This window comes from Bradysia coprophila, unplaced genomic scaffold (genome assembly GCF_014529535.1).
Source record: "Bradysia coprophila strain Holo2 unplaced genomic scaffold, BU_Bcop_v1 contig_350, whole genome shotgun sequence".
Taxonomy (NCBI): Eukaryota; Metazoa; Arthropoda; class Insecta; order Diptera; family Sciaridae; genus Bradysia; species Bradysia coprophila.
Genome location: NW_023503608.1, coordinates 6,313,784 through 6,336,682, shown reverse-complemented (window position 1 = coordinate 6,336,682; position 22,899 = coordinate 6,313,784). Strand labels below are relative to the sequence as shown.

The following is a 22,899-nucleotide window of genomic DNA, read 5'->3' as shown; positions in this document are numbered from 1 at the left end:
CTTCGTTATATGTTCAATTCTTTCTGATACATTTAACTTTTAATTTTTACTCGCGCTCATTTCAAGCGTTCGGGGTCACCAATGTTTAACCCGTAGGAGCTTTTTCCTACGGTTATCCTTTTATCGAATAAAAAGACTAAGATGTTTTATTTTAATTATAAACTTTACTTTATTAACTGATTCTTTTAAAAGAACTCTCCTGTTTGAATACTTCTCAAACTCTCCTGTTTGAATACTTCTCAAACTCTCCTCAAACTCTGATCTTATCCATTGAATGGATACAGTATTTATACTAATTCTAAACAAAGAACTTATTGTTATAATTACAATCACTTATAATTATCGTGGGAAGTATTTTAACGCTTGATTCACATAGTAATAAAGCAATGCACCGGATGTGACGTTCATCCTTTTCCATAATTTGGTTAATACATTTATACCGAAAACTATCCGGAATAAATGTTTCCAAAAAAAAGACAATTAATTATAAACATTTCCAAGAAATGAATACCATAAATCATTTAACATCTTTTTACCACATATTTCGCTTAATGCATCTCATATTACACGTTAATGATTGCAATGTTTACATTCGCGCATATAATTGTTCATAATGTCGCGTATATGATTCAAGTATAACAATTCTATCGACTGAACTGTTAATGCATTGCGCATGCGCGAGCATGAAGATGCGCGCGCATATTGTAATTATTATATGTGATCTAATTGAATAGAAATTTTACATAATTTTATATCATTATCATTGCAAGCATTAACAACTGTCAAAATACGAATTTTTAGTGTTAGGAATGCTACGAGAATCTACGCTCTGGACGTAGATTCTCATGCCTTTATTAACTCCAAATATTCGTAACTTGACAATTGCGTGTATAAAATCCCATAAAAACTGTCAAACTTTGAAAATCTGTGCCGAGAGCGTAAAGTAGTGTTCCTCTATGTCAGTTTCTGCGAATTTCAATTTTGAAGTTATCTAATAATGTCAGGTATGCAGCTGAAATAATAAATAGTGTCGTTGATGTCGACCAATGCTAGGCTCTGTTGTGCAAAGACAACTCCCTTCTAAGCTGCTGAAACAAGAAATGAACTTGGCCCAGGCCTGCATTAAAAGAGTCACAGAGTAGTTGTTTTCTGGCTGTAGTTGTCTTCTGTAGTTGAATATGTAACGTGTCGACGAAGGACGACCGTACTAGATTTGCAACAGATTTTTTTCCTATTAAGAGTGCCACTTTTCTTACCGCGGGTAATTCTTTTGTAAAATATTCCTCTTTTTTAGACCAAGCAAAAATACAGAACTCAATCAAATGCCTCAATAACGAGTCTTGTTTATTTGTATAAAAGATTTTTTTTGATAATTAATCTAAGACAAAAATAGTTGGATTCCATTGATGGATTTGAATTCTACTATTTTTCCATTAAAAAAGGTTTGAGAAAAATTATAAATAAAATTCAATGCAAAATGAATAAATTACAGTTCCATAATAATAATACGATTATCGCAATAACGTTTCCATAAAAGAATTCTTTCCATCCAAAAACAATTCAATAAAAAAAAATGGTTGGCTTTTTGTGTTCAGTATTTTCAGTTTCATGTTTTTTGTTCAGGATCAAGTAGTGTTTGTGATGTCGACATTTTGCTATATGCTCAAAATCATTTGTACTGATCTCTGGAAACTTTGTTCTTTTTACCTAAAATTTTCATTAAACCTGACGACATGAAATACGGTCTTTCTGCAGATCCATCGTTTCGTTCACAGTCTTCGACTAAAAATATTTGAAATCATCAAATGTTAGCAAACCGAAAATGTTAGAAAAAAAGTCTTCAAAATCTTACGGAAACATAAGAATAACGTGTCCACAGCCATTGAATAAACCCCGAAAAACACCGTAGCGATCAAATACGTTCCAATCATAACGATAGCAACCGGAACGTAGTTATAGTGCAATCGGTGCGTATTTATTTCACTTTCTAAATAAAAGTACACGGATGCTCCCATACCGAGTGTAATCAGCAATTTGGACAGGAAGAACAGGAAGTCGGTGACCTAACCAATATTAAAATCGATTGATCAAAGGGTTCAACTATCAAAAACATTTTTATCAAATTACTTTGTCCAATGCGAATACTCGTAGCACATTGCGCATCAGCAAATTAAAGGCATCCTTAGCACTGCCACAGAAATTTTTTCCATGGATCGCGCACATAATGTACGCATTCTTGTTGATGAATTTGAGGAATTTTTCCAAGCACCAGAAGAAACATTTCATGCAACAAAGTATCGCCTTAACGAATGCATTGTCGTACTTCTTCAACTTGTGATCCAGATACTCCAAACCCACACGAATCATTCGACAAATGGCGACGATTAACGATCCGAACGCCAACGTTCCCAAATGATACCGGACCGTTCTACCCAGGCCGAGAGTCAGCGTGAAATACGGCACATCAGACTTGTGGAAAGTCCAATACCAGGTGGCAAATGTAGCGGCCAAGACCATTTCGCCGAAAGCTGATACAAAGAATACAGCCCAGAAGAAGCCGACAAAGTTCCAGGCCTGTTGAAATACAAGAATCAATGAGTCACAGGCATAACAGGGAAAGGATTTCAATTCCACTCACGTGAAAGTATCTGATGAAGTATGGATTATCAATTTTCTTGAAATGGCAAGCAGCTTTGGCACATGGATTGTCGTTACTTTGTCGCAAGAACCGGGACAGAACCGCCGACGTGGGATGACAATTTTCAGAGAATGTTCTCGGATCGCATACACCACCATTCTACAAAGGCACAACAGCGATTTCTAAGACTGTTTGGAAATGTACTTTCTTCCACTTACCACATAGGTAGCTGCCGGACCGGAGCACACACAATTAGTATCCAATCCCACAACTGTATGAACTTGTGTCCCAACCGAAGCTAAGTACAACCCAACGGTAACAGCGAATGCAATAACCAATAATTGGAAAACCCATGGAAAGATTGGGAAAAATATTGTTGTGAGCGTTGAACTGACAGCTCTGAAAGAAAACATTTCGTTTAGAAAATCGATGCCATGTGATACCAGCAAGACCTTCCCATCTTTGAAATTTTCCACGAATTTCGTGATTTTTTTTTATCAGTAGGAAGTGCTAGTGATCCTTAGCTACAAGATAGAGAAGAAAATTATAGACGTACTTGCTTCCCTCTTTCACCAATGCAATAGCAATGACGATTCGTTTCCGTAAAAATATCACAATCAAAAAGATGATCAGCAGAACTACCCCGCTAATAATGGACAAAACGAGCCAAGTTTCCTTTTTGGCAAGATATTCATTCACTAAACTTGCGATATTGTATCCACCCATAACTTCGACTGGATTGTCTCGAAGTTGAATAAATTTTGTGACACTGTAGAACGTTGCTGAAAAATTAATTTTCCAACAATAAAATTGTGATCGAGACAACACAGTATGGATTTACTAACCAAAACCGAGCATAACTAGCACTCCGATGATCGACAACCATAACAAAGGAGCAGCTAACCACCGCATCATTGCAATCAAAATCAAACTGCACACCATGGCAATTATTAGTGCAACCAATATGTGCCATTTGGAGCTGATTATATCTTCTACGATCTTCTGACCTTCCTGCAAAAAATTGGGTTTAGTTCAGTAAATTGATTTTTGTTTTCTCATCAGTTAAACTGGATGTATTCTTGTAATTTTAACCTTTTACGGACGGCATCTATTAAACATTTCGACGACAAAAGTCTCTTACTGTAAATTTTGTATTAAAACAATTGAAGTAAAAGATTTTTCAAGAATCTTGTTCAATTTTTTAGATTAACAGAGTCCATTCCATTACTACTATTCATTACGATATACGAGTGCTGTCTGTGAAAGGTTAAATGTTTGAAATGGACAAGTTAGTTAGACTCAAAGGATTAAATTTATGTTAGAGGTAAGGTTATGTAGCATTAGAGTTAATGGTTCATGTCTATTCAAGGCATTAGATTAGAAATTAACATGCAAAAATAAGGATGGTTGGACAAGCAAATAAAAATTGCATTTTTCCTGGTAATGCTTTTCCAACGGTATGACCGCTCCTTATTAGATAATTACGTTGATTTTAACAGTTGCACTCTTCCATTTATTTGGTACAATGCAAAGTCCTGGTACACGAAATATTATTTCTTCAGAACACGTCTTCTGATTAACTTTTTTTAAACGGTAAGGGTATCACTAAATCTGTCGCTTCGTTTGTTTATACCATATGGAAATGGTTGAAAAGTCAGATGAGTCGGGCTACCACTCGTGAAACATCCGACGTTTGTGTTCCATTTTACTAATTAAAGAGTTAGCGTCCTTGGTGATGTGGAATTTAATAATGAATTATAATGAATAATGAAAATTTTATTTTTAATCACTGCTAATCATGCACCGAAAGGAAATAACGTAATACATCAAATTTTGTTTGGATTTTTACTGCAAAACAAACAACAGACTCACCACTCACTGTGAGAAAAAAACATTAAAATGTTTCATTCATCGAAAGTTGTAATTTCCAATAACTCCACTTTCGACGCATAAAACATATAAATTTCAATACGAAACTTGGCAGAAAGGTTTTTTATATGCTCGTGATTGTAACCCTTGTTTTGGGCGTCATCACTCCGCACACTTACTCGAAAAAAACCAACTTTCTACCTGGTTACGCAAACAACTATTGAACTTAAATTGACCTACCCCGTTGATATTTGCTAAAATTCCGATATTGTCAACAGCTTTAACAAAATCTGCCCATTGCAAATTAATTTGTGATTGTATCTCTTGAATTGTGGTCCGGTCCACCCTAAATGGCACACAACGTCTAGATACTAGAAATCATAGGTAAAAAACAGAAAACCAAATAACCATCAAATTAGAAATCATTAAAGAAAAATTGAAGAAAATGCACAGAGTTAGTTAGTACACACATATAGCCATAGATTTCTTCGAAAAAACATGTGCGGATGACAATTGCTCCTTCAGAAATTTTACTTTCGCCATCACCACATATTCTTCTGAGAACATTTTATAATGGAACGTCCACAAATCACTTCGGATTCCGATTCTCTCACCGGGTTAAGAGGTTACGACTGGTAATCTGTGGACGCTCTCGCAAAACATATAGCAGAAACTATTTACTACCCTTCATCATCTACAATCTATTTACATAAAAAAATGTGTGAACATGCTGTAGTGTTCAAAAATTAGCTGTGCAGATTGATATCGAGACTGAGAGTAATGCGGCCATTCAGTATCGTCATGCATATTACTAACCACTTTCTCTTTTATGAATCCCTCGGCTAATTTCCGGCTATCAGAACATGACGCCTTTGGCTCGTTAACGGCTGCCCTTTGATCCATGATAATCATGTCCTCGAAACGGGGATGTTCATCATCCGTTTCATTCAGGTAATTTGTGGGAACCAAAGCTCGGCGACTTCGTTGTAAGTAACGTGGACGAATTAATGGACAAATGGATGATGGCATGCCCGATATACAACGCTTCAAAACTGTTTATTATTCGGGTATAGGTTTTGGGTTTAGTTTGAATTTTTGATGGAATAAAAATGTAAAATTAAATATTTGAGTGAAAACGAACTAAAAATAAAAGTTAGACTTGTGCATGCAAATTGTTGTGACCCAGACGCCAAAAAACTGAAAGAGTTCTGAGTCTGATTTTGGTTGGCAATTTCTAAGGTGTAGTGCAGATTCTTGAATTCATGAATGTGGGAATGTGTATCATTTACTACTGTGAGACTGATTTTTAGTATCACATATTCTTGTCAAGAATGATACCAAAGTTAGGATCTATAACTCGTTATCTTATAAAATATTGGATGTATTCCGACAGGTCGGTTTATGATTTGTTAAAAAAACGAAAACAAAACAAATTACAAAACAAAAAACTACAAAAAAAGACAACAACAAAAAAAAACAACATTTATATTGTGGGCGTTAACTTTGCCAGCATACTTACATGATTCACTGGGAAGGTACCATGACGCACAGTAATCACTATTAATTAGATCAGTTATTGCCGTACAACTTTGAATTGTTCTAATGTCCACATTCCGGTTGCAAATCAACTTGGACTTAATCGACTCCAAATTGCTTGCACTGCATGTGCTTTGATCGTAAATAAAAATTGAGTCTGGACATTTTTCAACGCACACTTGCGGTGTGGGACATCCGTTTATTGGCACCAGTGGATCGATACATCTTTCTAAGTTGAAGAAAACAAGGTATGGCTTCGAAATGACCTGGAAATGATTTGAGCGCGATTTTATTGGATCGTGCTGGAATGTCTGGAATTTATGAATATACCTCCGAGTCAACGCCACATTTCAGCCCTTGAGAATCGGTTGGCACAAGGAGTCGATCAGGATCACCATTTTTAATTGCTGAAATTATTGTTAAGGCGTCAGATTTTACGTAGAAATTTTGTGAAAATGGAAATGAAGCAAACGGTAATCGCAGAACTGCTGCATGCTCTGTCTAAAATTTCTTGTGTTACACCTCAAAAGTTATAATCTTCAAAACCTGCATTTCGTCTAAGTTCTTATTCTCAAACGATGTATTCCCCTAAAGATGAGTAGTCCCCTCCTGAATCATTGTTAGCGAGTGTTTTAGAGGGATTCTTTTGAAAAACAGCCTACCGAAATCGGGCGTGTTTTCTAGTGGAACTTTTTATAGGTACTTAGAAAGGACTTCGACCCTAGAAGCCAAAACCACTTTCAAAAAAATTCTTCGAAGCTTTTGTGACTGGTGAAAGGTGATCAAAAACCGAAAAGTTGCAATTTTCTTACAAAAATTGCTCCAGGTACACGAGCCGTACAGGGTCGTGTGGGGTGTCATTAGAAAGGTAATCATGAGCTATTGAGCCGAATAGAGACTCATTGGTTTTAAAATTAATCCACACTGAAATATGTGCAGTTGAAGTTTTCAACAGAAAACTTGCACTTTTCTTACCAAAATTTCTCCAGGTACACAAGCCGTACAGGGTCGTGTGGGGTGTCATTAGAAAGGTAATTTTACGTGCTTTTGGGCCAAATAGGGTCTTATGGGGTTTGGATGCATATGCGATGAAATATGGGAACTTAAACAATTAAACTTCTCATATTTCATCGCATATGCATCCAAACCCCATAAGACCCTATTTGGCCCAAAAGCACGTAAAATTACCTTTCAAATGATACCCCACACCACCATGTACGGCTCGTGTAACTGGAGAAATATTGGTAAGAAAAGTGCAAGTTTTCGGTTGAAAACTTCAACTGCACATATTTCAGTGTGGATTAATTTTAAAACCAATGAGTCTCTATTCGGCTCAATAAAAAAGGACTTCGTCAACAGTTCCGAGAGTACACATCTGCTGTAACCACTGCGTTGCTCTAAAGACTAAGTATCGAAAAATAGATGAAAGATCACTTACCATAATATCCAACCACTCCCCAACATGCTAAGAATGCAATGAAAATGAGCAAACAAATTACATCGGTGCAGGATCGCTTCGAGAGAGGTCCTTTAAAATTCTTATCATACGTCAGTGGTTCACCTAAAAATTTGTAAACAAAAAATGAATTTTTTACATTCTACAGGCGAAAAAGTGATGAGATAAGAATTTGTGCACTAACTTTGCGGTAATTCGCTAAATTCACGATTGTGAACACTGTCATTATCTCCGCAACAACAACAACCCATGATATGTCGTTAGATTAACTATGTTCATTCAGTCATTAATTAAGGTAGGATCACATTAATTTCCTGAGCCTATCCAATTAAGCACTGAAGATCAACACACCGGACTGATCTTTGTAATTTCTAACTTTAAATAATAGTCATCGAGGTAAATATTAAGCACTTAATTAACCTATACTCTACGCTACGATTAACACGATGTACATTACATTGCACATACGATCACAAACTGTTTGGGAACAATTTCGAAAGGTAATACTATTACACACGTATGAGTAATCAAATGTTCTGCTTATTTCTTGCATACATGGAAAAATTAATCTATTGATAACCGAGTGCGTGTATATTCTGGTATATAATGATGCGGTAGAATGTCATTACCGTCGTCATTATGTACCAATACAAATGTGTTGAAAATTGTTTGTTATGACGAGGCCGTTATCGTATTTGATAATTTGGGGAAAAGTAAAGTGCGCATGGCAGTGACTTCAATTTCAGGTGTAGGTACTTAAATCGCTGTGGGTGTCGATTTCAAAGCTTAGACTCTTTGAACACGAGAAGAAGAAAATTTTGTTTGTTTTAACATCTTTACTAATGGTAAACATGGAGATTACAATGTATCTTAGTAGTGCCATTAGCAGAATAATTTTTTAGGAATGTTTGCCTAGAATCTTAAGGTATTCTGGCAGGAGTGTGTCATGCCTGTTTATCGTACAGTCAAAGGAGGTCTACCAAATTCCTGGTATTTCTTACATCCCATCTACACATTCCAGTGCATATCCTCCAAAAAGAACAATTACGTAAAAACCAGAGCATGTAATGGTGAATGTGATTTCGATAATATTCACGAATTTTCGCAAATTTTGACGATTTTTGAGAATATCAAAAATATTAAAAATTGTGATTCAGTGGGAGCTGCAGGAATCGATCAATAAAACCACCTTTTAGACCGTTTTTTCAGTATTTTCCTAATTTATTATAATTCCTTCAATATGAAGTGTAACGGATTTCCTGTTGTGTGCATCCTCAAAATTGGCAAAAAATTCGTGAAATCGCTTTCATGATTACATTCTCTGGTAAAAACCCACAAATAAGTTTGCTATTTGAGTCTAATGAGGTGAAGATGATAGATGTCTTGTGAAATTAATGTAGATTCTACTATCTGTTGGGATTTTTGAAACATTTCCGCCACCCCTTAGGTGTAGCCTTAATGACTATTCGAAGTTCAATGTAAAAATGTGGATTTTTTTTTAGTTCAACGACAGATATTTCAATTTGAAATAAGAGAACTAAGAGTTGCTAGTACTGTGTGTAGAATATCGCACCGAAAAAACAAAGAGAATGTAAAATTGTAAATAGAATTTTATACTCCCACGTCTTGAAGTTCACTTCTTCAATTTGGTTTCGTCTTTGTGTTAATTAAGAAAATATTTAAGACTCGCTTTAGTACAAAAGTATTTTCATATTACTAAGTTATGACTCCCAGGTTCAAGTGTTCCTTATCGAAAATTTTCAGAGATAAATATTTCAATTTTCCGCAAGTTGATTTATAACACTTCCTGCGATTCACTTTATCGACCAAGATAAGAAAGAACAAATACTCTCTCTATTTCACAAACAATGGGGTAATTCAAAAACGATATGATTTCCGATTATCCACTTAACAAATAGTAAATAACGTCCACCAAAGATATTTCTATTGAATAGACGCGTTGTATGTCAACGAGATAAAATTAGCGATCTCATTCTTAACGATTTTACAACAAAACTGAGATGATGAACATCAGAAATTAGTCGCTAACTACATTGCTTTTATTTATGCTTATGAACATAAATATATACTATATGCAACAGTTATGTGAATGCTAACCACATATCATTTGAGCTTATTGTGTTGGGTATACTAATTCACTGTTTTTTTTCTGAACTGTATACAACATATGCTCTTGCATATGCTAGCATCGTAAGAAATTATTCTTACGTCTATATCAATCGACATTTAAACTCGGTATACAACACAGCGATAAATTTTGTTTTGACAGAAAATGTATGGACTATGTTGCTGTTTCATGTGATATTTCATGACTTTACGCTAGGCTCAAGACAATTTAGATCGTTTTAGAAGTTCGAAAACGGCCCAGCCAGTTTTATGTTTCACAAAAATTTGTTAATGTCAAATCCAAAACCTCCTTCTAGTTGGTAAGAACACAACCCATTTGTGGGACAAAACGAAATCCATTTGTGGAACAGAACGAAATCCATTTGTGGGACAAAACGAAATCCATTTGTGGGACATAACACAATCCATTTGAGGAATGTTATGCATTTTTCACGAAACTACGTGATATACAGAGTGTGTACTAGCCTTTCATACATATATTTCTGATTGACGATTTCAATGAGTCGGTACCATGTCTTAACTTCTCATGTATTGTATGTCATCATCAATATTATATCTAACGTTGGAAATTAAAAATAACAAAAATTTCATTAGGTCTACACATCTCCGTGTATTGTACATTGTGGATTGCGGTGGTAATCAGATTCATGAAATCACTGACAAAATTAACAGATGAAAACAAATAAATCTCGTTTTCTAGCAAGTACATAACCGGTGACGAGTACGAAAAAAAACTTGTCTATTTTGGTATAGCTATTCGAACTTGAACAAGATACCATATATGACATATATATGTGACCGATATTTGTTTAGGCCTGATCGCGTTTATTCAGCAATATTCATTATCACTGTAATGATGATTGCGAATATGAGCAATGTTTTCAAGGCTGAGGATGAAGTTTTAGTACTGAGTAGTTACAATAGAAACACCGTCGAAAGTTTCCGACCATCCAGTTTCTGTTACAAACCAGCTGATCGAAAACCAACTTCTAGAAGTGATTTTTTTTAGAAAGGTTAGGAGATTTGATTGACAACGTCGACAAAAAGAAGCAATGGCTTAGAGGCAATCCACAAAGTGTGTAGTGTATACTTCATTATTTTGTTGTGTACGCCGGGGGTCTGAAAATCGAGATTTTTTCATCTGTAATTAATGGATAGCCCCTTAGTGTTATCTTAAACAGCAAAATGTATTATAATGAGTACGTATTAATACAATGGAAATGGACAGATTTAAAGATTAATCGTGATACCAATACGTTTGCCACTTAATCAGGCTTATAAGTATATATTAACGTCAATAATCTATAATTAAATTTTGTAAAATATTTCTTTTAAAGGAAGGCGTAATAGCTGCAGATAGTTTTTTTGACGCAAAGATGCATCATACATAATCTCACAACAGCCCAAATACAATTTTATTATAGAATGTTTGGATAGTCAATCGAGAAAGTCCTGCCTGGAATCAAATGTTCACAGATTTATGATTGACTTTTTCAAGTTATCTTTTGTATTAAACGGTACTCGTTCCTACTAACAAGTAACACATAAACACTTTCGAAATATATTCTCAACTAAAAACGATTTGAAGTGGAATTTCAGTTAGTATCATCGAACTGGAATAGTAACAAAATCTCCAAAAAACGTAATGTTTTCAGGGATATCCGCGTAAAACTTTCTCACCTCAAAATTTTCAAATAATGTTAAAGAAAGCAATTTAGAATTACTCATGCAAGTATTAGGAGGAGAAACATTTATCGCTTAATGTAGCAAAATGTCGTATCTTTCTCGTTAGTCTCACGATAGAAAAAATTAAGATTCTGTATCTGAAATCTCTAATCAATTTAATTGTGATTCAACACAACAATGGAACGACTCACGCGTCATTCCGAAGTAAATATTTACTTCTGATAGAAGACTGAACAAAGATTCGCAAAAAGGAACAAACAAAAGGTGTTTAAGCGTATATTGCAAACAATGCCGAACTTGAACTTTAAATTAGATTTTTAGGTCAATAATAATGGAATATCTCGGATATTTCGAGAAAACCAGTAGATAAAATCCAAATATTTATTTTTCTTATTAAACAAAAAATGGGTAATTGAAGACAAATACTGTAGACTCACAGTTACAATTTACTATTTTCTGTTTAAATTTTATGTGCGGCTGTCATTTTAACCATATCTAACTGTTTGTGCTTGAAAACCTACTAGTGTTTGGCACCAAATCTAGTACTTCATTAATTATAGTACATATAAACTTTTAAAACAACACAAGCCAGAGCCCAGGGGGCACTTAATTGTGCAAAACAAGAGAAAACACTTTCCCTATCTAATGAGATCACTCACCATATTTTTCCGGATGGTCATCTTCGGCCGAAGGCATGCTGAATCAAATCTGAAAAAATGAAACAAATTAATCGCCAATTCTACAATAAAACGAAAGAAGTCACATCCGAATGGATAAATGTTTGACGCACTTTGAACGACGTTAATAAGTTTTTCTACTGATTTCGAAATGTTGAAAATTTATTTGAAAATAAAATTTGTCACATTTGCAGCAACGATTTTATTCGGTCGAAAATTCATTTAACACTAACGAAGGAGTGTGTACAGGTACAATGTTAGGCTTTGAAACAAGCAAAATCTGGGTAATACAACCGAAACTGTATTGTGGCTTGATATGGCAATTGGTTATCTTTACTGGTTGAAGTGATAAGACTTTAATTACTTCACTTAATTGATATTCGTCGTATGTTAAATAGCAAAGAGATGTCACAGCGGTGATCATATTTTATTAGAATGGGAATCTAAATCGAAAATGAGAAATTTCCGCTGATTGACAAATGCGCTCAAGCATGAAAAGGGGGTCCGGTATCTGTGGGTCCCTCCCAGAACGATTGTATCTTGCATATATCTTTATTACTAGAATACATCGCTAAATTTGCGAAGCTTTCTAAACTTTAGAATCTAAAGTAGACGACATACCTCGCGACATACACTCGCTGAATTTTGAAAACCGACACATATGGAGAAATCAGAAACTCAAGTAAAACACAGAAACAGAAAATGTGTCGGGTTTCAAAATTCCGTGTGTGTAAAGGCTTCAGTTTAATTTTATACTCATAGCTAACCATTCGAAAGAGTGTCATTCTGTTTATTAGATTTTATTATTTTTCTATTGACTGTACGTACACCTCTTATCAAAAAAATCACCTAATTAAGCAATTAAAATTGTTGCTATAGATGATGTGACTAATAATTGTTATGATTCACGAGTTTATACGTTTCCGGACTGCACGAAAAGAATTTAATCGATACGCCTAGGTCACACTTACTGTCTAACAAAATGTTTGCGGTAGCTGATAAGAAATTCACATGGTAAATTCTTGTTGCGCTTAAATTACCATATATATTAATTAAAAATGGAAAATGCTGACTGTTTGAGAGCTGAGTGCAAGGAATTCTTTTTGTAACTCATTACTTGTTAGATCCTAGACAATAAACTTTCTCAATATTGGTTCACATTGTTCAATGTACCTAACATTTTGACGAAAAATCCAACCCTAACAACCTACTATATCACTATAAATTCAACACGAGCGCAAATGCCAAACAAAAATTATGTAAATGAAATAACGAATGCGTCAGTTACATAAATTAAAAACAATTTGTTTATATTATCAGGTTCAGTTATTTGATTAAATAGCAAAAACGTTTTACTGAATGTTGACATTATTGTTTTAAGCTTTTTGAACAACCTAAATTGTTTGCTTTTTTATCGAAGAGCTGTTGAAAAGATTAGTACAGTCATTGCGTTCATATTTATAAACTTTTGATAAAAAAAGACGTTACGTCTCTTCGAACAGTAAATTACAAAATTTGTCTATTATTACCCACATATCGAGGGCATCATCAGTACATACATACATTCAACCGATTTTCATAAACATTTCCCCCCTGAAAAAGCTAGTTATTTGTGACTTTTTAAGTCTCATGTAAAGTTATCCAAGCAATGGTTCAGAAGGTATAGCGGAAACACCGACACATTTCGGTGATATTTGAGAACTCCGCTTCTGTAACTCGAGTGAAGCCAAATTCTTTTCTTTGCCAAGATAATCACTGATATTAGTAGATTATTACTGAATGAGGAACAATAATTTTTGCCGTGAGCGGACATTGTTCCATGACGAAATAGGACCTTTTAAAGAGAATGTCTCTATTGACTTGGACTCGGAACAAGTCCAACATTTCAGAGAAGCTAACTTATAATTTTGAAAACTCTTTTTAATGTTTCTTCACCCTGCAGTTTACAGTACGTCGGGTTTTTCGACTATATCTTTCGAACTAATAGTCGGATTAACTTTATATGAAGCTGAAAATTCAGAAACAATTATATGTTTCAGGGAACACTTTATGAAAAGCGTTTGAAAAATTCCACAGATATTTTAGCTACTCCCTTCAGTAATGTTGCCTCGATGTTGTTTCAAAAAATTTTAATATTTCTCAATCGATGAGATGATTTATTTTCACATCAAGCTATAATGGCCTTTATTAACCAGAAATGCTAAATTTCACAAAATAAACACAAACCTCTCAATAAGTATAACTAAAAAGACACGAGAACCAATATAACAATCTCGCCCGTAGAGCTCAGCATTGGCTTATTCAAAAAGTGAATGTGTTCGTGCAGTGAAACCGTACTGGAGGAACTTAGGCGCCTTAAACACAGATTTTTACAGCTGCAACTGCTTTGGATCTACAGCTTCGACTTCCTATTAATTATAGAGCACGAAGAAGCTTAGCGAATTTTCACCAGTACCAGACATAGCAAGTCAGACGATGGTGCCCAAAGCTTTCTATTAAAATTATTTTGAACCTTGATGGAGTTATCAAGGCTTGGTGTTTCGCATGCTAATTTCTGATGATTTTTTCGAGATCTTTTGCGGGTTTTCATATATGGTGTATATGGGACTTTTTTCCCTGAAAGCTGTTGACCAGGCGCGTCGTTTAAGCCACATATTAGGTCGGTGGCCGAAAATCTAGGGGAGATACCACCATAAAAATTAATGCTTGTTTTTAGCAAATTTTTGAAAATCCTAGTTTATTTCACGAAATCTGAACCGATTTCACTAAACTTTTTTTTTGCTGAAAGCTATTGACAAGACGCCAAAAAGTGTTTGTTTTTATTCGACCTTCCAAGATATTCTTAATAAATCTCAAATGATTTCTGTAAACTTGTTTCATTGTAGAAACGAACGCTATAATTCCACAGATTCACCAAATGACACAAAATTACATTTTTAGAAGATTTTTGGTTCATTCTGCTTCGAAGTAAGGTGAAATCACCTCGACCCAAACGTTGCCAAAATTACATTTTTTCATATAAAAACTGAAGATCGGTGTCATTCGAAAGCTACAGCATATTACTTCATGAGAAAAATAACTTTCGCTCGATCAGGTTAATTGGGTGAGTGAAGTAGGTGAAAACAGCTTCCCAGTGGTGATAAGTGTCTTTCTCGAATTTTGACTCGTCGAGGTTATCTCGAAAAATTTTGTAACCATTTGTTTAAACGGTTTTGAGCCAAGGCAACATTTTCTGTGGGGCAACAACCAACAATTTCTAAAAAAAAATATTTCTGGCTATTAATGACCATCGAAAAATATCACTTAAACTGCGCGTCTTGACCATAGCTTTCAGGGAAAAAAAGTTTGCAGAAATCAGTTTGCATTTGATGAAAATATTTCGAAAAGTCACAAACGTGTAACGCAACTAAACGCCAACTTTTGCGATCACACAAGTCACACTTCGCAGGCTAAAAATTCTAATTCTTGTTGGTATGAAAGCACTGTGTCTCCTGAGTATTAGAAAATTTTAGACTGATTTGTTACCGCAAAACATAGTGAACACAGCTCACTTTATGCCTCAGAAATGACGAAATTTGTAACGCAACTAACCCTGGAGTTACCCTTATATGAGTGGCGTAACGCGTGAACCAAATATGTGTGTGATAGCCATTAAGAAAGACCGACATATAATTTGAAAAAGATACGCCACAAAATACCGTTTCATTTGTAATTAAGATCGAATAAGGTAAACAACACTTACAGTAAATACACAATTATTGAGTAAATAACATTCTCAAAATTTCTTTGTCTATCCATCAAGAACTGTGACACTTAACGCAATAGGTTTTAGTCTTAATTTCTAGTCGCAGGAAGCAACATCAAATTTCAGAGCATAAAATGGGATCACTAATTTATCTGATTTTTCTGCTATTTTCTACAACATCCGCCCGTTTGTTTGAGGGTCAGTGCCGTACCATGCTCTCACCGGTGGTCTTTCCATTTAATTACAACAGGTACATGGGAACTTGGTATGAGGTGAGCAATTCAAAATTGTAGACCGACTCATTATTCTTACATTCATTCAATCCACCTACAGATTGAATGGTACGACGACGAATATCCCACCTATGATGAATGTATTAAATTCACTTACACCAAGACGTCAAGGAATGCTTTCACCATGACACTGGACTTGAAGCAATCAAATAACGGCTTTGCTGCGCAACAGTTTCAAGGACATGGAATCGTTTCAGAGCCGGGATTACTTCCGCGAGGTGTATTTACGCCAGGACAACTGAGCACTACATATGACGCAGGTCCTCCAACCCGCATTAATCATCAAATTCTTGCAACCAATTACAAGAGCTATGCATTCGTTTGGGATTGCATGAATGTAAACGGGACACATTACAATGAGAAAATGTGGTATTTTGATAGGCAACCGAATCCAGTTGGTCGGCCAGTTAAGGTGCAAAAGTTGATCAGCCAGTATTTTAATGAGGCGTACATACGTAAAACATATCATGGACCGAACTGTTAACGGTTTTTGATCGGGTTCTATTATCGATAAATTGTTTTTGTGTCATCGAGGAGTATTCCAGCATCTAAGTGAATTGAATTTGTTGTAAATTTGTTATTTATACAATGGAGAGAATGACTATTACAATAAGTGTTCACTTGCACAAATTGGAAGTTTAAAGAATTTATTTTATAGATTGGGTTTTAAGACGGAATATGTTTCTGGTCAAAAGAATTTTTAATTTTAGTCAAAAAAAATTTTGGATACAGACGGCTTTCATCTGTTATCGACAACGACAGCAATAATAAACGATAAGCTCTGACTAATTGGCTCTTTTATAGCAAAAAGTATGTTCAAACCAAATGAAGTAAAAGATTTACTAGGTCCCGCCTTTTGGGCGGGTCAGGTCCCTTGACTGACACTTTTCTAAATGTATTTTTGATCATATCGATTTCATTGCATTTTAATTTTTTATTGTTAAGCTTCAGAAGCATCACTGATTCCAGTTTATTTTTTCAGCTGTGTTCATAAAAACTTGTCAAATTTAATACATATATATTTACTATATTAATGAATCCACGCAAATGACAGGAAAATTTGACAAAAAAAAATTCTTGGAAACTATCGAGCGTAAGGTGGAATGATTTTTGACCACTTTTTGAGCTCTCAATTTTCTTATAAAATTTCAATTTTCAAGATTTTCAATCAACCTCCAATCATAAATAAAGTATGACTCGTGTATATTTCCCGTATGAGCTGTCTATTATTCTGTTTGATAGCCTTTCTGTTACATCAGAGTAGATGCGAAGTTTGTTTTGTGAATGTGGAACGAGGACTTTTTCACAAAATAAAAAAGTGCGATAGATACACTTTTGCGTAAAAAAGGAAGTCCCCCGGTACATAAAATATACCTTCACATGGTAATAAATGAACTTTATTAGTCTTTGGTTCATCGTTAAAAATCTGAGTTATTTTACCAATATTTTCGGTAAATTGGTACCAATTTCAACTCTATAATGGTAAAGGGATTAAAAATATTTGTAAAAAGACAAATTTATTGGTAGACCGAAAACAAATAATCCTTCGAATATAATTTCCCATTCACAAAACCTTCAATGGTGAATAAAATATAGCGACTCGTGTGAATTACGGCTCACGCTTCGCTCGCTGGCGTAAGATGTGGTTGTAAAGAGAGTAAAAAACTACCTACTTGATAAATGACTAACAAGTTGATAGATGGCAAACAACTTGATAGTCAACTATCAAGTTGTTAGTCAACTATCAAGTTGTTAGTCAACTATCAAGTTGTTAGTCAACTGTCAAGTTGTTAGTCAACTGTCAAGTTGTTAGTCAACTGTCAAGTTGTTAGTCAACTATCGAGTTGTTAATCAACTATCAAGTTGTTAGTCAACTATCAAGTTCTTAGTCAACTATCAAATTTGTTAGTCTGCTATCAAATTTGATATCAACTATCAAGATGTGAGAAGTTCACTAGCAAGGGATGTTTACACGTTAAAAGCTGGGCATCGAATGATGAAATTATTCTTCCTACTAGTTTCATGCACGTCGAAAACAAATTTATATGATTTTATTGCCTATTCACCCGGAATATTGTTGTTACACGTACATTTCCCACCCACGGAAAGCGATCGTTACATGTGGGAACTTTTTCATTACATCACAAGTGAAGGAATAGTCATATGAAAATTCATTACATATCAGGAGATTTTCATTACATATCAGCAGAATTTTATTACTTATCAGCAAAATGTATCACTTGAAATATTCTTTAGCACCAGGGGCTATTTAGTTGAATTATTAGCGAATTTTGGCGAATTTGACGAATTTTGACGAATTTTGGCGAACTTTGACGAATTTTTGTGAATTTATACATGATTTTAAGAAATTTCAAAGAATCGTAGAACTTAGTTACATATTTTTGGCCAAGACATTCTAAAAATCTATTTTTAACCGGGAAGCCATGAAGGTTTTTTTTTGGCCAAACGATGAAAAATGTCCTAATTTTGTGAATTTTACATATATTTGTGAATTTGGTAGATTCTTGCATATTTTTGTTATGCTATATCACAAAACTAGCAAAATATTCCAAAAAACATAAATTTGGAAGAAAATTTTCAAAATTTGAATTTTTTAATTTGGGAGAATTTTGGCGAATTTCGACGAATTTCGGCGAATTTTGGCGAATTTCGGCAAATTAATTCGACTAAATAGCCCCTGTTTAGCACTGAAATCGAAACAATACTCGCGATGTTATTTTAGTTTTAATATCACAAACTTTGTCACTTGAATTAAGTCCACACAAATCTAAGCAAATTCATTAAAAAATTTCGAAAAAAAACCACAAAAATAAGTGACGGCGAGAGTGACGGCCATTTTGTCTATAGCCATAATTTCAATTTTTTCAACTTCGACGAACAATTTTAATTTTTGCATTTTTATTTTCAAAAACAATCAACACTTTTGTCTTCATGTATTCACTTCACTTCACAGCAAAATTTATTGTAACACCACCAAAATCGACAAATATTACGCAAAATATGAATCTAGCACTTCACAAAAACAAAACAGTCGAAGTAGTTTGTCAACATGTCATCAAAACAGTAGTGTTGCCAGTGATGCTTTCGGGATAAATGTTATGAAGAAGTGTGAGCGTGAGCCGATTTCATGAGCAGACTAGATTCGTTTATAAACGTTTCAATGCAACAACAGATTTTTTGTTGGTTTTGTGCTATCGATATTTTCTATGTTTATTATTAGTCTGGCAGTGAATGAAATAGCGCGACATAAATGTTGTGAAATTATACATTAATTTAGAATAATCTTATGGTATTCAAGAATCTGCTAGTGTCTTCTTGAACACTTTTGGTTTTGAACTGTCAGGTCCTTGGGTGGGAAAATGTACTCGTAACAACAATATTCCGGGTGAATAGGCAATAAAACAGCATACATTGGATGCTGCGGAGGTAGTTCATTACACTCGGAATCAATTTTGTGAACTCGCGAACTCACTCGTGTGGTTTTAAGCAACTCGCTTTGGAAACGGTTATTTTGACTCGTGTAGTTGCATACCTCGCCTTCGGCTCGTATATGCAAACTCTACACTTGTCAAAATAACCGCTTCCAAAGCTTGTTGCTTAAAACCACACTTGTGAGTTCGGCTCGCATCACAAAATTGATCCCTCATGTAATGAACTACCTCCGCAGCATCCAATGTAATCTACGATACCCACACTACCAAACAAAATCAAATTTCATCAAAGTAATCTTTTTGGCTTGAGGCTATGATCAACAGTATAAAATCCTGTTTTTCTCGGATAGCTTCCAGATACTTCGTCCTACATACCCCATCTTCGAACTTAGCCTCGGGATTTTAATTCCACGTATTTTAAAAAAAAACATAGCTAACGCCGACCCGTACGAAACACCTATTCGTATCAAAAGCCTTTAATGTGAAACTCTTCATTTCTCTTACTTCATTTTCTTCTCTGCTGAAAAACTATTCTTCCTTTTAAATCACTTACATTATCCACTCTTTGCCTTGTTATCATATACAATTAAATTGCCGGAGGCAATATAGACAGCCCCGTACGAAGTCAAATTTCATAAATTCCTATTTAAACAGCTATATACCGCTATATTTACCTATATTTCACTATAAATAAACATTTCACAGATAAATATATGCTATTATATAGCTCTATATGCCTGTATATAGCTCAATATAGCTGTATATAGGTATATATAGATGTCCATATATGGAATCCCTGAAACCCCTCACACTTAACACATTATTTCCATGTTAACAGAAACTCTCTAAGCATCATTTTTCCCACTTTATATCGTTTTACTAAAATCCAATATGGCCGCCGGCAGCCATTTTGTTAGGAGACCGGAAATGGTACCGACGCTTTACATTCGTTAATACCTTTCAAATAAAACAAAATTCATGAAATTCGGTCAAAATTTACTCGAGATATTGTCAAAATACACCACGTTCACTGTACTTCCGAGTAGCCAGATAAGAGCTCACTCCAAGAGACCTAGCTCACGCTCCGGAGAACATAATTTCATAAAAAAAAATTTCCCTGATTGGTACGGTCAATACCTATCTAATAAAGCTAAAACAGACGAAATATGTTCAAATGTGGCCGACCTACAAGCAAAAACTGCTTGCCGCCCTGTGCCTGTTCCACACCAAGGGGTCTAACTCACGAGTCGGTCATCCGATTTCCATAAACTTTTTTTTTGTCGATCGGTATTGTAAATACCTTTTATTTGACGTATCACTTACAAGTTTAACGTTTAAATGTCCGGAGATATCTTCGAAAAACCGTAAAGCACTTATTGGGCCACAGCTCGGGAGGGGTCGATCCAAAATCACTCATCTTCGAACTTAGCCTGTCTTTTGACATTACCAAACGGAAAAAAAAGAATTTTCAAAATCGGATGCGTTTTACTCAAGTTATCGTGCAGACAGACTGACGGACAGACGGACAGACAGACGGATATTTTTTTTTCGCGGATTTGGCATCTCTAGACAACCACAATAGGTTTCCCCTTACTCAGGGAGTCCAATTTGACGTGTTACAAACGTATGCGTAAACCTATAAGACCCCAGTACTTCGTACGGGTCTAAAAAGAATCATCCAAATTGGTTAAAAATTACTCAAGTTATCGTGCCCTCAACGAAAAATTGTTACCCACATTTAACGTTTTTCATAGCATTTCATACATTTTCAATCACAGTGAACCTTTTTGTGAATCTTCAATTTCAATTATTTAGGAGCTGATCTTAAAATTGTTGTTTTGTGAACCCACATTTTTCGGTATTTTCTGGTGTAAGATCCTGACTTTCAGTCAAGAGAATAAAATCGATTTCTGAAAATCTTCGATCATGAAGTAATAGTTTAAATAGTAAAACTGTTAATACATATAAGTACTTGCCGTCTGTGACAGGTTAAACAAAGCTTTTGTTTACAAGAGATACTCATAAAATTGAAACTGAAAATAATTGGCCGTCAAAACGAAATTTTGGTTATCACAGGACACGTCATGGAAGTCTTCTATCAAAATCTTTATAAATCCTGATCGTAAATGGTGAACTTACCAGAAATAGTTATTTACGTATGTGTATTCAACTCGACAAGCGAAAGTACCTAAAATCAATCATTCTAGACAGGTACGTATAATACATGATTCAGATTTATATATGATCCGTCCAACGTGATAGGTCGTAATATTAGCCACTTTATAGCACTCGATTCACTTACTTTACTTAGAAAATAAAAACATTTTTTTCATTGGTAGATAGCCAAATTAATTGATTTTTATTGATTCTCTTAGTCCTTTTTCAAAATCTATAATTACATTTCCCGTTCTTGTAATCTTCTGTCACTCCCTTTGCGACTCAATACCTACATTTGTCTCCATGATATGTTTTACGAACGTATTGTTCATCGAAATGTTTAGAAATCAATGATTGCACTTTTGTTGGGACGCTGCTGGGATTCGGCTGTCTGTCAAAATACCACATTCTCTCATTGTAATGCGTAGCATTAACATTGAAACAATCCCAGACAAATGAATAATTGTCATAGTCGGTGGCAAGAACGAAATAATTGGGAACAGTGATGGGATAACTAGAACCAGTGCCAAGTTTACCACCGTTAATCTGTTTACCAACTCCAGTGTAAACCTGCTGCCCCACATAATTGTCCGTAGGAGTCTGTAGTTTCAGTTTCGTGCTAAAAGTATTTTCTTCTGGGCAGGTTGATGTTTCGGTGTAAGTGAATTGAAGACATTCATCAAATGTTTCATATTCGTCGTCATACCACAAAATCTTTTAACAAAAAAAAAATGCTGAGTCTAGTATTGCGAAAGATATTAATTTTCAATATTGCGTACCTCATACCAGATTCCCATATATTTCCCAAAATTGAAAGATTGGACGACTGGTGCTGGAATGCTACGACATTGACCCTGAAATACTCGGGCGTCAATTTTCGCGAAAATAACGACAAACAAGTAAAATAGCACTTTCATCGTGAAACAATTTTAGGATATAAAATTCGACTTTCTGATGATTTATCTGCCGAAAATTAAATCAATTTTAAAATCAACTAATTTCGTGCCTTGTGCGCAATATAATACCAAATGTACCGAACGTCTTTACGACAACCAATTGATGCAAGAAATAAAAATTGTGCTATTTATATCGACGCGAATCGAAAGCTCGTAATGTTTGAACAAGTGTCGTTGAATTTCCTAAGATGTGAAGTGGCTCCACGAATGAACTTGATACTTGAACAAATATTTTTTTTTTAATAGTCTCGTCACTATAGAACACCAAGCCTTGTTTAAATAAATT

At 34.8% G+C, this 22,899-nt stretch overlaps 2 protein-coding genes and 1 long non-coding RNA gene across 10 annotated transcripts in view; 2 read left to right on the top strand and 1 right to left on the bottom strand.

The window, feature by feature from the left end:
• Positions 1-1,320: 1,320 nt before the first annotated feature.
• Positions 1,321-22,899, bottom strand: part of LOC119080409 (choline transporter-like 2) — a 28,055-nt gene continuing 6,476 nt past the window's right edge. For 3 of the 8 annotated variants that reach the window (XM_037188744.1, XM_037188743.1, XM_037188742.1), the window contains exons 2-13: positions 11,993-12,041; positions 7,482-7,604; positions 6,374-6,450; positions 6,027-6,309; positions 5,324-5,559; positions 3,484-3,649; positions 3,195-3,420; positions 2,857-3,037; positions 2,639-2,797; positions 2,128-2,574; positions 1,853-2,063; positions 1,321-1,782 (exon numbers count right to left, since the gene is read on the bottom strand). In XM_037188744.1, the coding sequence (XP_037044639.1) occupies positions 1,670-1,782; positions 1,853-2,063; positions 2,128-2,574; positions 2,639-2,797; positions 2,857-3,037; positions 3,195-3,420; positions 3,484-3,649; positions 5,324-5,559; positions 6,027-6,309; positions 6,374-6,450; positions 7,482-7,604; positions 11,993-12,029 (2,259 nt within the window). In that variant the 5' untranslated portion in view covers positions 12,030-12,041 and the 3' untranslated portion in view covers positions 1,321-1,669. Of the gene's footprint in view, positions 1,783-1,852; positions 2,064-2,127; positions 2,575-2,638; positions 2,798-2,856; positions 3,038-3,194; positions 3,421-3,483; positions 3,650-4,747; positions 4,879-5,323; positions 5,560-6,026; positions 6,310-6,373; positions 6,451-7,481; positions 7,605-7,683; positions 7,858-11,992; positions 12,042-12,123; positions 12,281-22,899 lie in introns of those variants that run through there. The other 5 variants (XM_037188741.1, XM_037188746.1, XM_037188747.1 and 2 more) reach the window with 5 other exon arrangements.
• LOC119080571 lies at positions 5,217-21,899 on the top strand. The gene is made up of 3 exons (XR_005088341.1): positions 5,217-5,228; positions 13,668-13,670; positions 21,763-21,899. It is a non-coding gene; the product is annotated as an uncharacterized LOC119080571 (long non-coding RNA).
• On the top strand, positions 15,739-16,669 carry LOC119080528 (apolipoprotein D-like). The gene is made up of 2 exons (XM_037188939.1): positions 15,739-16,027; positions 16,089-16,669. Exons 1-2 carry the CDS (start codon positions 15,890-15,892, stop codon positions 16,530-16,532), a joined length of 582 nt encoding a protein of 193 aa, XP_037044834.1. The 5' UTR covers positions 15,739-15,889; the 3' UTR covers positions 16,533-16,669.